Genomic DNA, 14,211 nt, shown 5'->3' with positions numbered 1-14,211 from the left:
CACTTCAGTGATTCAAGTGTTCCTTCTGATTTTTAAAATTTCAAACGCAAAAGAGCAATTGTCCAATTACCTGCCTTCATAGGATCTAATATCTAGAGATAATTTTTCACTTTGCAGTGCCAGGTTGCCAACCATGGACCCTTTATTCTCTGGAAAAAGTTTTCAATCTGTCTCCTCTAATGGAGTGTAAGCTCCTTGTGGGGAGCTGTCACATTTTGTTTCGTATTTTGTTTTGTATTTCACCCAGTGGAGATGCAATAATGGTTATTTCTCCTGCTCCCTCTCCTCCTCTCCCCCTTCCTCCTCTTCCACCGCAGTCAATCATATTTTGAGTGCTTTCTGTATGCAGAGCACTATATTAAGTGCTTGGGAGAGTACAATATAACAATAGACAGACTTCTCCTCCCCCACTTAACATTACTTCTGATACTCGACTTCCAGCCACACATTCCAGGATGCAGATTCAGTTTCCAGCAAGAAATCAATCAACCGATGATATTTATTGAGCACTTACTGTGTGCAGATCACTGCACTAAGCACTTGGGAGAATACAATACAACAGAGTTGATAGATATGTTCCCTGCAAGCTTTGCACACAAATCAACCCAAAGTTTCTCACCCAATGGGAAATCCCTGGATGTGGAAAGGAGTGGTCTGAAATGCCTATCTGCAGAACTAAAGCGCTGCGGAACTAGTGGAAAGAACATGGGGCTGGGAGTTAGAGGACATGGGTTCTTGACCTGGCTATACCACATGACTGCTATGTGACCTTAGGCAAGTCTTTCACTTTGCTATGCCTCAGTTCCCTCATCTGTAAAATGGAGATTAAGAGTGATCCCCTTGTGGGACAGGGACTGTGTCCCACCTGATTATCTTGTATCCAAGTGCTTAGAGAAGTGCTTGGCACATAGTAAGCGCTTAACAAATACCCCAGTTATTATTATTATCATTATAGTTGCTTCTAGAAATTGCCAGAGGATTCCTTCAGCAAAAACCCTTGTAATTTCAGAGCTCATCAATGTCAGAATCAAGATATCCTCAAACTGAACAGCATATCTGTGACTCTCACAACGGTTTCACGAGATCAGGGTCACACCTGGGCTTACATACAGAACATGTTCGATATATTCTTTTCACTGATTGAGTGACTGGAATGTATTCCTGTTGTGTCAGGCTTAAATTTAATCACCTGAAACAGCCAAGTGTCACTACCGATATCACCGGAGTTTGGAGGGATGAATGTCCTGAAGGCTTTGTCAGAACACCAGAGTGGCAGGGCGAATATTTACAAACTTGCAGTTAGCTAATGTTTTTTGTTGAAAAGGCGGCAGAGTTCATTGTCAGGAAACTGCGGAATCATTTTGCCATGGAATCCGTAACTCCCTTTGGGCTAGCGGTTAAATTGTGTTGCTCTAAAACCTGGAAAAAAAGGGATATAAGATCTTGGATTAATCAGTTTTCTGTTACTAACTAAAGTGACAGTTAAAGGATCATGGTCTTTCCTGGAGGATTCAGAAAAGTGTTTGGAAGCAGTATGGAGTAGAGGATAGAGCACAGGCCTGGGACTCACAAAGACATGGGTTCTAATCCCGGCTCCGTTACCTGTCTGCTTTATGACCTTGAGCCAGTCGGTTCACTTCTCTGTGCCTCAGTTACCTCCTCTGTAAAATGGGGATTGAGATTGAGAGCCTCTTGTGGGACAGGGATTTTGTCCAATCTGATTTGTTTGTGTCCACCTCAGGACTTAGTACAGTGCCTGACACATAGTAAGCACTTAACAAATACCACAATTATTATTATTACTATTGGAAACTGGATTTAGGAATCAGTCAGTGTTATTTACTGAGTGTTAATATGCAGAGCACTCTAGCACTTGGGAGAGTATAATACATTTGGTAGATTTGATCACTGCCCTCAACAAGCTTAGAGTCTAGAGGGGAGGAGACAGACATCAATACAAATTAATGATAATAATAATGATAATAATGTTGGTATTTTTTAAGCACTTACTATGTGCAGAGAACTGTTCTAAGCGCTGGGATAGATACAGGGTAATCAGGTTGTCCCACATGAGGCTCGCAGTTAATCCCCATTTTACAGATGAGGTAACTGAGGCACAAAGAAGTTAAGTGACTTGCCCATAAGTGCTGTGGGGCTGGGCCGGGCCGGGGAAGAGGAGCAAAGGGAGCAAGTTAGGGTGACGCAGAAGGAAGTGGGAGATGAGAAAAGTGGGGCATAGTCTGGGAAGGCCTCTTGGAGGATATGTGCCTTCATTAAAGCTTTGAAGCTGGGGAGAGTAATCGTCTGTCGGATTTGAGGAGGGAGGTTATTCCAGGCCGGAGGCAGGACGTGGGCTGGGGTTCGGTGACGGACAGGCGAGATGGAAGCGCAGTGAGAAGGTTAGCACTAGAGAAGCGAAGCGTACAGGCTGGGCTGAGGTGAGGTAGGAGGGAACAAGGTAGTGGAGTGCTTTAAAGCCAGTGGTTTAAAGCCAGGTTTTTTTTGAAGCAGAGGTGGATGGGTAACCACCGGATTTTTTTGAGGAGTGGGGTGACATGTACTGATCGTTTTTGTAGAAAAATGATCCAGGCAGCAGAGTGACGTATGTACTAGAGTGGAGAGAAACAGGAGGCTGGGAGGCCAGCAAGAAGGCTGATGTAGTAATCCAGGCGGGATAGGATGAGTGATTGTAGTAACATGGTAGTAGTTTGGATGGAGAGGAAAGGGTCGATTTTAGTGATGTGGTGAAGTTGGGACTGACAGGATTTAGCGATAGATTGACTATGTCAGCTGAATGATAGAGTAGAGTCAAGGGAATGCCAAGATTACGGGCTTGTGAGACAGGAAGATGCTGGTGCCATCTACAGTGATGGAAAAGTCAGGGGGCGGACAGGGTTTGGGTGGGAAGATAAGGAGCTCTGTTTTAGTCATGTTAAGTCCGAGGTGATGGGAGGACATAAAAATTTAGATATCTTGAAGGCAGGAGCGGATGCGACCCAGAACTGAACCTTGAGGGACTCCCACAGCTAGGGGGTGGGAAGCAGAGGGGGAGCCCACGAAGGAGACTGAAAATAATTGGCCAGAGAGATAAGAGGAGAACTAGGAGAGGACAGAGTCAGTGAAACCATTAGATGACATTTCCAGGAGAAGGGAGTGATCCACAGTGTTGAAGGAAGCTGAGAGGTTGAGGAGGATTAGGATGGAGTAGAGGCCATTGGAATTTGCAAGAAGGAGATCATTGGTGACCTTTGAAAGGTCAGTTTCCGTAGACTGAAGAGGACGGAAACCAAATTGGAAGGGGTCAAGGAGAGAATCGGAGAAGAGGAATTTGAGACAGAGGGTGTAGACAACTCACTCAAGAAGTAGGAGGAGATGGGGTGATAACTGGAGGGAGCCACGGGGTCAAGGAAGGGGTTTTTTTTAGGATAGGGGAGACAGAGGAACGTTTGAAAGCAGTAGGGAAGAAGCCATTGGAGAGTGAACAGTTGAAGATGGCTGTTAGTGAGGGCTACGAGCCGATGTTCTAGAAGCAGCGTGGCTCAGTGGAAAAAGCATGGGAGTCAGACAATGTGAGTTTTAATTCCACCTACACTACCTGTCTGCTAGGAGACCTTGGGCAAGCCACTTACCTTCTCTGTGCCTCAGTTACCCCATCTGTAAAATGGGGATTAAGACTGTGAGCCCCATGTGGGACAACCTGATTACCTTGTAACTCTCCCAGGGATTAGAACAGTGCTTGGCAAATAGTAAACACTTAACAAATGCCACTATTATCACTATTATTATTATTATTATTATTATGAGTGCCCTTTTTTTTTGGAATACCCACCGTTCAGGCAAGCCACTAATTGCTCAACTTGCAGTTTCTCGAACTTAGAAGCCAGGTAACTTGGGTTTTCATATCCTGAATTCCTTGGTTCGAACAACCCTAAAGCATTCCTTCCAAAAGATGCGGTAACTGAAAAGTTTCCATCAAGAAACAAAGGGAGCTGGAAAATATTTACTATGTGCCGGCACTTTACTAAGCACGGGGATGGACACAAGAAAATCAGATTGGACAGAACCCCATGTAGGACAGGAACTGTGACCGACCCAATTACCCCAGCACTTAGCACAGTGCCTGGCACATAGTAAGTGCTTAACAAGTACCACAATTACTATTATTATTAGATGTTTACAAAGGCACAGATGAAAGATGATTTATTTCCACTGTATTTTCCCCCAACACACACTGTATACACACATACACACACACACACACACACAATTACCAAATGCTTAAAATAAAAGGGATTCCTTTGCCCTTCTTCCAACATCCACAGATTTAAGCTTCCAATTTCTAATGGCATTTGATGAAATATTGTATGTTGACATTGATTTCATGTAGCAGGAGGTTGTAAACTCAGCTCTTGCACCGGCTCTGAGCTCTCTCTCGCTGTGAAGAGAGGTCAAATTCCTAAAAGAGGGGCCCTGGTTTCATCCTTCATAAGATTGAAAATGGTGGCCCAGGCATCATATGATGAGTGATGATATTCTTCTTTTTTGAGTTTGAAGAATTAAGATTCTGTAACCACCCTCATCCAAAGTGAAGGGACCGGGATTGGACCATTTACTTCTGAACTTTGAGAATGAGCGACATTTTTCTGTGCCACCGGCTTAAGGCAGAGAGATTGATTCTCCATTCTGAAGAGCTGGGGCTGATTTTTCAAGGCAGACACCGAGCATGTATGCTTCCACAGAACTAAGTTTTCCATCCTGTCAGATAAGCTTCCCATTATTTTAAGGGAATAAATCTCCGTTAATAGGAAAACTAAAACAGCACCTGAGAAATTGGCCCGATTTCTCTTTGAAATAAGATACTTTGGGTGGATTTCAAACTTTAAACAAGCAAATTAAATGCATTTTTCTAAAGTGTGTCTAAGATATGTCATCAAACTATCGAAAAACAAACCCCATTCATGTTAAAACCTGCTGTAGCCATAACTAGCCTTGGATTTTTCATTTCTTTACGGAATGACCAAACGATAATCAATTCCAAATTCTCCCCATGGTCAGAGTCCATCAAACATTTCTCAACAAAAGGTAATGACAACATAATCAAAGCAGTAGCCGAATAGCATTGTGCTTCTGAGACTTTTGAAACGCTAAGAGGGTCTAAATCTAATATTTATTTTAAAAGCCGAGTCCGCACTAATGCTAGCTGCAAAAGGAGCACAGAAAAAAAGGTCTTTCCTACCGCTTCTCTGTAAGCTCATCCTCTAGATTGTAAACTCATGGTGGGGAGGGAACGTGATTACCAGCTGTGTTGTAATGTACTCTCCCAAGTCTTAGTACAGTGCTCTGCACACAGTAAGCACTCAGTAAATACCACTGACATGAAAAAAAGGTCCCTTTGAAGATGGACACCTAGAAGTGAGAACGTTCTACTTGAAGGATAAGAGGACTTAAGAATATAAAACCATGAAGAGGACATTTCTAGCTAGTACCTGCCTCTGAGAATGCCCAAATGATACTTGGAGGAGCCACGTCATTACCGCCCTATCCCATATCCATCTTCACACTGAGGAATGGACCATCCAACATCTCTAACTTGACCTCTTGGGATGATCAGTGGAGCACTGGCATCCCTTGATGAAAAAGTGGAGAAAGGAGGGTACAAACCCTGGGCCTCATCTTGGATAGAAAAATGGGTTGAAGCAGGCATGGGGTCACCCAGACGTCCCTCTCAAGCGGTAGATGTGGAGCCTCGTGCTAGAGAAAAAAGGTATCTCTGCAGGAGGTGTCAATTACGAGAATGTATTGTGTGGGGTTTCAACTTTAATTGGGAAGACTTTCCAGAGGAGGACAGCACCCTAGCAAGGGAGCTGTGAACTTCCAATCCTTTTAAACAATTTCCTCGGACAGAACCCTGTGGGAGGTGTAAAATGTCTGCCTCTATGTGCCCTTAATAGATGTCTGTTCAGCAGAACCTCGTTAAAATCCTCTCCTGCTTTTGTTGGGGGTTTATTACACCAACAGTAAGTCTACGTCCTGCTGATACAGGAGTTCTAGAGGTTTGCCAAAAATTGACTGATACTTTTTCACATTCCAAGCCTGTTTTTAAACATAACCGAAACTGTGAGCCCCATGAGGGACAGGGACTGCGACCAACCTGATGACCTTGTATCTACCCCAGCGCTTAGAACAGTGCTTCAAGGCATACAGTAGGTGCTTAACTAATACCATAATTACTGTTGTTATAACCTTAATAGGTGTCTCGAGTGGTCACTTTTCGTTTGTTACTGATATGTTTATTCATTTAAATACTAAATCAATGATATTTATTGAGCAGTTACTGCACACTGAACATTGCTCCAAGTGCTTATGTATGTATTTGTGTTTTATTTATTTTTACTGATATCTGTCTCCCCTTCTAAACTGTAAGCTCACTGTGGGCAGGAAATGTGTCTAGCAACTCTGTCATATTTTACCCTCCCAAGCACTAAATACTGTACTCTGCACAAAGTAACTGTTCAATAAATGTGATTGATTGAGTGGGTACTAAGTGCTAGGAAAAGTACGCAGAACTTGGGAGAAACAATATAATAGAGGTGGTAGACATAATCACTGCCCACAAGGTCTTCTGTAACATGAATCCATTCTCTAAATCTTAACAACTGTGTATTCATGAATTTCCCCATCTTTCAAATCGGGGCAGGAGAAATGTCTCAAAAACAAAAATCTTCTGCATGAGCAACCTAGTACCCAGCAAAGAGCTCTGCACCTAAAGAGCTCAGAAAGCACAGTTGAGAAGCTACGCTACCTGGTGGATATAGCACGGCCATGGGAGCCAGTAGGTCCTGCGTTCAAATTTGACTTCTGCCACTTTTCTGCTCTGTGACTTTAGACAAGCAAGTCACTTCAATTCTCTGAGCCTCAGATACTTCATCTGTAAAATAGGGATTAAGATGACGAATCCCAAGCGGGACATGGATTATGTCTACTCTGATTAGCTTGTATCTACCCCAGCACTCAGTTCAGTGACTAGCACATAGTAAGTGCTTAGCAAATACCAAAAAAAAAAAGGTTTCTGATACTGACTGGCCCCAGGGGCTGTTTTTTTCCACTTTTGTGCAGGCCCAACAGGCTAAGTCTCTGCTGTAATTTCTGGTAACATCAAAGACGTAATTACCATTCCACCCCTCTGGATGTTGCATGGAAGCATTGTTGTGCTGCCCCCTGGGCTTCAGTGACGTGCTTCTGTTTCTTTTTTTTCAGAGCGATGAAGTTCTGACCGTCATTAAAGCGAAAGCGCAGTGGCCAGCTTGGCAGCCCCTCAACGTGTAAGTAGGGAAGGGATGGGATCTCCTCCATTTGTTCCCATTGGATGTCACTTGGTGAACTGGGCTAATTCACACAAAGAAAGGCCATTTTCCATACAGCATCGTAATGGCCTGTGCCCTAAGTGATGTGGTGTGTGAAGCAGTAGGGCCTAATGGATAGAGCATGGGCCTGGGAGTCAGAAGGACCTGGCTTCTAATCCCGACTCTGCCACGTGTCTGCTGTGTGACCTTGGGGAAGTCACTTCACTTCTCTGTGCCTCAGTTAACTCATCTGTAAAATGGAGATGACGAGTGTGAGCCCCATGTGGGACAGGGACTATGTCCAACCCAATTACCTTGTATCTACCCTGGCAAAGTGCCTGGCATGTAGTAAGTGCTTAACTACAATTATTATCATTATTTTACCTCCAGAGGGAAATTCCAGCATTCAGGTCCTCAAGCGTGCCATAAATGGAACTGCTTTCTTCTCAGAGAGGTTTTGGTCCAAACTTCAGGTCTTAATGTGACTTCCTTCTTGGAGTGGTTTTGGTTTGTGCATGACAAGCAACAGGAAGTACTCCTTTACCTAGTGAATGGCAAAGGTGTGGAATGCACTTTGAAAGAAAGTGGTTCAGAGTAAAACTAGCAAAAGGTTCAAGAGAAGTGCCGATGAATTCACGGTTGAGTGGTCTATTCCAGGATAGTAGACACTCATACTCGATTACTCAGTCAATCCATCAATTACTTGATGGCATATGAGTGCTTACTCTGTGCAGAGACCTGTACTTAGTGCTTGGGAGAGTACTATATCATAGATTATATGATGAGAAGCATGTGGCTTAATGTAAATAGCATGGAATCGGGAGTCAGGGGATCCAGGTTTTAGTTCCGGCTCCACCACTTGCCTCCTGTGTGACATCGGGCAAATCATGTAATTCTCTGAGCCTCAGTTTCCTCATCAGTAAAATGGGGATAAAATAGCTTGTTCTCCCTCCCTTTAAGACTGTGGGACAGGGACTGTATCCAACTGGATTATCTCATTTCTACCATAACGCTAAGCTCATATTTATCATGATTATGATATTTGTTAAGCACTCACTATGTGTGAAGTATTATTCTAAGCACTGGGTTAGATACAAGTTAACCCAGTTGGCCAAAGTCCCCGCCCCACATGGGGAGCACAGTCTAAGTAAGAGAGATAACAGGCACTGAAACTCCATCAGGAAACTGAGGTAGAGTAGAAAAATGACTTCTCCAAGATCACAAAGCAGGCAACTGGCAAAATAGAACCCAGGTCCTCTGACTCCCAGGCCAGTGCTCTTTCCATTAGGCAACACTCCTCCTCATGGTAACCACTGAATAAATACCATCATTATTCTAACAGATCCCTGGGAGGATGTAGATGGGAAAAAATATTGGTATTTGTTAAGCGCTTACTATGTGCAGAGCACTGTTCTAAGCACTGGGGTGGATACAGGGTAATCAGGTTTTCCCATGTGAGGCTCACAGTCTTAATCCCCATTTTACAAATGAGGTAACTAAGGCACAGAGAAATTAAGTGACTTGCCCAAGTCACACAGCTGCCAAGTGGCAGAGCCGGGATTCATACCCACGACCTCTGTCTCCCAAGCCTGTGCTCTTTCCAACAAGCCACACTGCTTCTCTGAAACATTCCTAACCAGGAAGATGGCTCTTAGGAGGACAGTCAATCAACTGACCACTTAGTTTGTGCTCAGGACTGTACTGAGTGCTTGGGAGAGTTTAACACAATTAAGCTCAAGGAGCTTACAGGCTAGAAGGCAATCACTTGTCTGCTGTGTGACTTTGGGCCAGTCACTTCACTTCTCTGTGCCTCAGTTACCTCATCTGTAAAATGGGGATTAAGATTGTGAGCCCCATATGGGACTAGACTGTGAGGTCCACGTGAGATAACCTGGTTACCTTACATCTTCCCCAGTGCTTACAACAGTGCTTGGCACATAGTAAGCACTTAAATACCATCATTATTATTATATGGCTCCTCCAATATCCTGGTGTCATTATTAGAAGTAAAACATTGGCCTGGATTGTTCCAATTCACTGTCACACTGCTTAGGTGCTTTTATGACTTTGACTTTGAGTCTTGAAACAAGTGAGTTGTTTTGGTTATACCAGTTATAATTGCGGTATTTCTTAAACGTTGACTATAGGGGTAGATACAAGATCAGCAAGTGTCACAAGAGCTCACAGTCTAAGTGGGAGGGAGAATGGGTATTAAATTCCCATTTTGCAGATGAGGGAACTGAGGTACAAAGAAGTTGAGTGACTTGCCCAAGGTCACACAACAGGTACGGGATGGAGCAGGGGCTAGAGCCCAGGTTTGTGCTCTTTCTACTTGGCCATGCTGCTCCCTTACCAGGTAGTCGCTCTTTACAAAATTATTTTTGATCACCGGTTTCCCTCACCATGAGACCGTGAGTCTCACATACAAGTAGCTGTAGCAGTGTTATCTATCATGAGCCCACTGGGCACCATGCTCTCTACAAACCCAAGTAAAATATTCCCTGCCCACAAGGAGTTAACACTCTAAAAGGGGAGACGGAAATAAAAAGTATGTGCAGAACGAGTTGTTTGCCAAAGGGAAGCTAATTTACAGGGAAAAGGTGAAAGGGCCAGAAGAAACACAGAAAAAAATATGTATTTCGTTGTTATAGGGGTTTGGAAGAAATGTTTATGGTTCAACCTAAAATTGCTGTGGTCAGGCCCAATATGAAAACTCCAATTATACTGCAGGAAAGCTGATTCCAAAACAGCGGCCCTAAAAAAGGTCTTTGAAAAACCAAGAGGAAACTAAAGGAAATGTCTGTATACACTCGTGGTGGGCAGGGAATGTGTCTTCTTGTACTTTCTCAAGCTCTTAGTAAAGTATTCTGCACACAGTGAGTGTTAAGTGCTCAAAAAATATGATTGATTGATTTACCCTGTTCAATCTCTAGAGTTAATTTCCCCTGGAGTGTATAAAAATAATAACAATGAGAGTATTTATTAAGCACTTACTATATGCCAACTGATGTAGTAAGCATTGGGGTAGATACAAGACCATCGGCTTAGATGAAGTCCCTGTCTCCCAAGGAGCTCACAGGTTAAATAGGAGGAAGAACTGGCATTGAATCCCCATTTTACAGCTAGGGAAACTGAGACACAGAGAAGTTAAGTGACTTTCCCTAGGTCAAACAACAGGCAGGTGGCAGAACCGGGATTAGAACCCTGGTCCATTGACTCCCAGACTTATCCTTTCTCTGCTCAGCCACCCTGCTTCCCATTATTAAAAAAAAATAAATTGCTCAACATCCATCTGGCAGTAACCCCATCATCCCTCTTCGGAAAGGAATCGGTACTTCATCCAGAAGTAATTATTTATCAAAAGGAAACTGTCTGGTATATTCAGAGATCATTTTCAGTGCTTTGGAGTCTCTAGCCGTGTTTACTCTAGCTCCTCCTTGTACCTAGCAGCGTAAAATGAAAATTGACAACTCATCTTTGTATGTGTGTCCCTTTTTCAAGTGTCATCTTTTCTAGCACCCTGGCTCTTCCCTACAATAGCCTAATACTGACTGCACAAGCTTTCCACAGGCAGAACCAGTTGAACAATAAAAGTGACTCAGTTGGACTTTTGTTCTAGTTTTCTAGAGGATACTGATCACGGCAGTAGTTTTTTTTGTTGTTGTTCATTTTTTATGGTATTTATTAAGTTCTTACTATATTGCAGACACTGTTCTAAGCACTGGGATAGATTCAAGCTAATCAGGTTAGATACAGTCCATATCCCAGATAGGGCTCACAGTCTTAATCCCCCTTTCGCAGACGAGGTAAATGAGACCCAGAGAAGTCAAGTGACTTCCCCAAGGTCACCCAGCAGACAAGTGGCAGAGCAGGGATTAGAACCCAGGGCCCTGAGGCTCCCAGGTCTGTGATCTATTCACTAGGCCACACAGTTTCTCAATTCTAGAAAGGGAATAGAAAATAAACTCTCTGGAACTGTAGCACTATCGGTCTGTCAATCACGTTCCGGGATGTTACAGGACAATACCCAAGGATTCCAACTAAGGAGGTTCCGGAATCCAGCAAGGTCTCTGACATAGAAAAACAAGGCTCATTGCCACCCAGATTCCTTAGGAGGAAGATCGCAGAGAACGCAAAACAGCCGTTGTGTGACGTGCCAAAACAGTGAACATACACTTGAAGAAGACAGAACCAAATTTTGAAGACACCATTCTCTGGATGGTATAGCATTCTACTCTCTTATCTTCAGCCACAACCATATGCTCCACTAATATCCCATTATCAGTGTCAATAATATTTATTAAGTACTTACTCTGTGAAATGCACGAACCAAGAGCTTGGTAGAATACAATCGTAGACCCAAACTCTGCCCTAAAGGAGCTTACAGTCTAACAAGGGAGAGAGGCAATGAAAGAATTTAGAGGTTGGAGAAGCAGCAGGGTAATAATGATTAATAATAATAATAATTATGGCGCTTCTTAAGCGCTTACTATGTGCCCAGCACTCTTCTAAGCACTAGGGTAGATACAGGTTAATCAGATTGGACACAGTCCATGTCCCACATGGGGCCATAGTCTTAATCTCATTTTACAGATGAGGTAACTTTATCCGCTCTCTTCCATCCACTAAACCACTCTGTTTCTCAACAGGGTATTAAGATATGTACACAAGAGGTGGATGGAGAGTGAGGAATATTTGAATGTTTAGTGAGGAGCAGCATGGCCTAGTGGAAAGAGCATGTGCCCGGAAGTCAGAGGATCTGAGGTTCTAATCTATGTGACCTTGAGCAAGTCACTTAACTTCTCTGTGCCTCAGTTTCCTCTTCTGTAAAATGGGCAGTAGATAACTTCCCTTTGCCTCAGTTTCCTCATCTGTACAATGGGGATTAAATCGGACTCCTTCCTACCTAGACCGAGAGCCCCATGCCAGGCAGGAGTTGCGTCCAACCGATAACCTTGTAGCTAGCCCGATACCCAGAACAGAACTTGGAACATAGTAATCGCTAAACAAATACCATCATTTTCATCATTGTTATTAGTGGGTATGGACTTCAGAGGCAGGACCCTGGCAGGATAACAGAATAGTGCAGCAAATCTCTAGCCGCAAATGCACACAGTGTTGCAAGGTATTAATCAGTGGTACTTACTGTGTGTTGAGTCCTATATTATCTGCTTGGAAGAGTACAACATAGAGTATAACAGGTATGTCAGTCTAGCACTTATCTTTTCAGTCACACTTGCATCAGATCCTTCCATCAGAACTAGAGTGACCTAGTGGATAGAGCACAGGCCTGGGAGTCAGAAGGACCTGGGTTCTAATCCCAGCACCGCCACTTGTCTGCTGTGTGACCTTGGGCAAGTCACTTAATAATGTTGGTATTTGTTAAGCGCTTACTATGTGCAGAGCACTGTTCTAAGCGCTGGGGTAGACACAGGAGAATCAGGTTGTCCCGCGTGGGGCTCACAGTCTTAATCCCCATTTTACAGATGAGGGAACTGAGGCACAGAGAAGTTAAGTGACTTGCCCACAGTCACACAGCTGACAAGTGGCAGAGCTGGGATTCGAACTCACAAGCCCTGACTCCAAAGCCCGTGCTCTTTCCACTGCACCACGCTGCTTCTCTAAGTCTGCTTCTCTTAGTCACTTCACTAAGCCTCAACTACTTCATCTATAAAATGGGTGTGACTGTGAGACTGTGAGCCCCATGTGGGACAGGGATTGTGTCCAACCTGATCTACCCCAGTGCTTAGTACAGTGCCTGGCAAAAAGTAACCAATACTATCAAATAAGTATCAGCTTTAGGAAAGAACACACAGACAAAACAAACAAACAAAAAAGACCACCTACAAGAAATGAGTTAGGCGTCTTCATAACCCTCCTAAGGAAAACTCTTGCTAGATTATGCTTCACACAACTGTTTCTCCTGACATCCATTGTAATCTAGACTGTAAACTCTTTGTGGGCAGGGAATATGTCTGTTTCTTTGTTATATAGTAATCTCCCAAGTGGTAAGTACAAGCTTTGCACACAGTAAGCGCTCAAAAAATATGGCCAAATGAATGAATCAATCTATCATAGCCTAGAGGAAAGATCCTGGGCCTGAAAGTAAGAGTTCTAATTACTCTACTAATTACTAGGTTCTAATCCTGGCTCCATCACGTGCCTGCCGGGTGACTCTTAACTTCTCTGTGCCTCTGTTTCTTTAAAATGGGGATTCAAATCCTGTTCTCTCTCCTAGTTAGACTGTGAGTCCTCTGCGGGACAGGTATTGTGTTTGACCTGATTATCTTGAATGTTTTGCAGTGTTTAGAACACTGCTTGACACATAGTAAACACTTTAAAATACCTCAGTTATTATTACACCTGGATTGCCGGAAGAATCTTCCCAAATTTCCCCTCTAGACTCTAGGTTGGTTGTGGGCAGGGAATGTTACCACTAACCCTGTTATAGTGTTCTCTCCAAGTGCTTAGTATAGTGATGTGCACATAGTGAGCCTTCATTAAGTACCATTAATTGATTCATAATGAGAGTCTACTGTATGGCAAAAATCCATGTGGATGTTTCTTGTTTTGGGTGTATATGAGGGTGAGAGTGTGAGTGTGTACATATGTAGTCGGGACTCATGAAGCACATCGCTTTCTTTCTCCCCTGCCTTCCACTGACTTTCATACTAATAGTGACTAAAACCAATATTCTCATGTTCTTTTAATACCTTCTAACCAGTCTCTGTTCATTTCTTCCCACATATTCCAACTTCTTCTCAGTTCCTATTTTCAAGACCTCTCCATTTCCTTCCTTGACTTTCAAATTACCCAGGAGGAAAATGCTTGATTGTCCTTTATGATCTAATGGCTCCATACATATAAA

The 14,211-nt window shown here is 43.3% G+C and overlaps 1 protein-coding gene across 3 annotated transcripts in view; it reads left to right on the top strand.

The window, feature by feature from the left end:
- SPON1 (spondin 1) overlaps positions 1-14,211 on the top strand; it is a 387,007-nt gene that overhangs the window by 300,300 nt on the left and 72,496 nt on the right. For all 3 annotated transcript variants that reach the window (XM_039911464.1, XM_039911465.1, XM_029060288.2), the window contains exon 7: positions 7,258-7,322. In XM_039911464.1, the coding sequence (XP_039767398.1) occupies positions 7,258-7,322 (65 nt within the window). The remainder of the gene's footprint in view (positions 1-7,257; positions 7,323-14,211) is intronic.

Source organism: Ornithorhynchus anatinus, chromosome 3 (genome assembly GCF_004115215.2).
Source record: "Ornithorhynchus anatinus isolate Pmale09 chromosome 3, mOrnAna1.pri.v4, whole genome shotgun sequence".
Classification (NCBI taxonomy): Eukaryota; Metazoa; Chordata; class Mammalia; order Monotremata; family Ornithorhynchidae; genus Ornithorhynchus; species Ornithorhynchus anatinus.
This window is presented reverse-complemented; position numbering and strand designations above follow the sequence as displayed.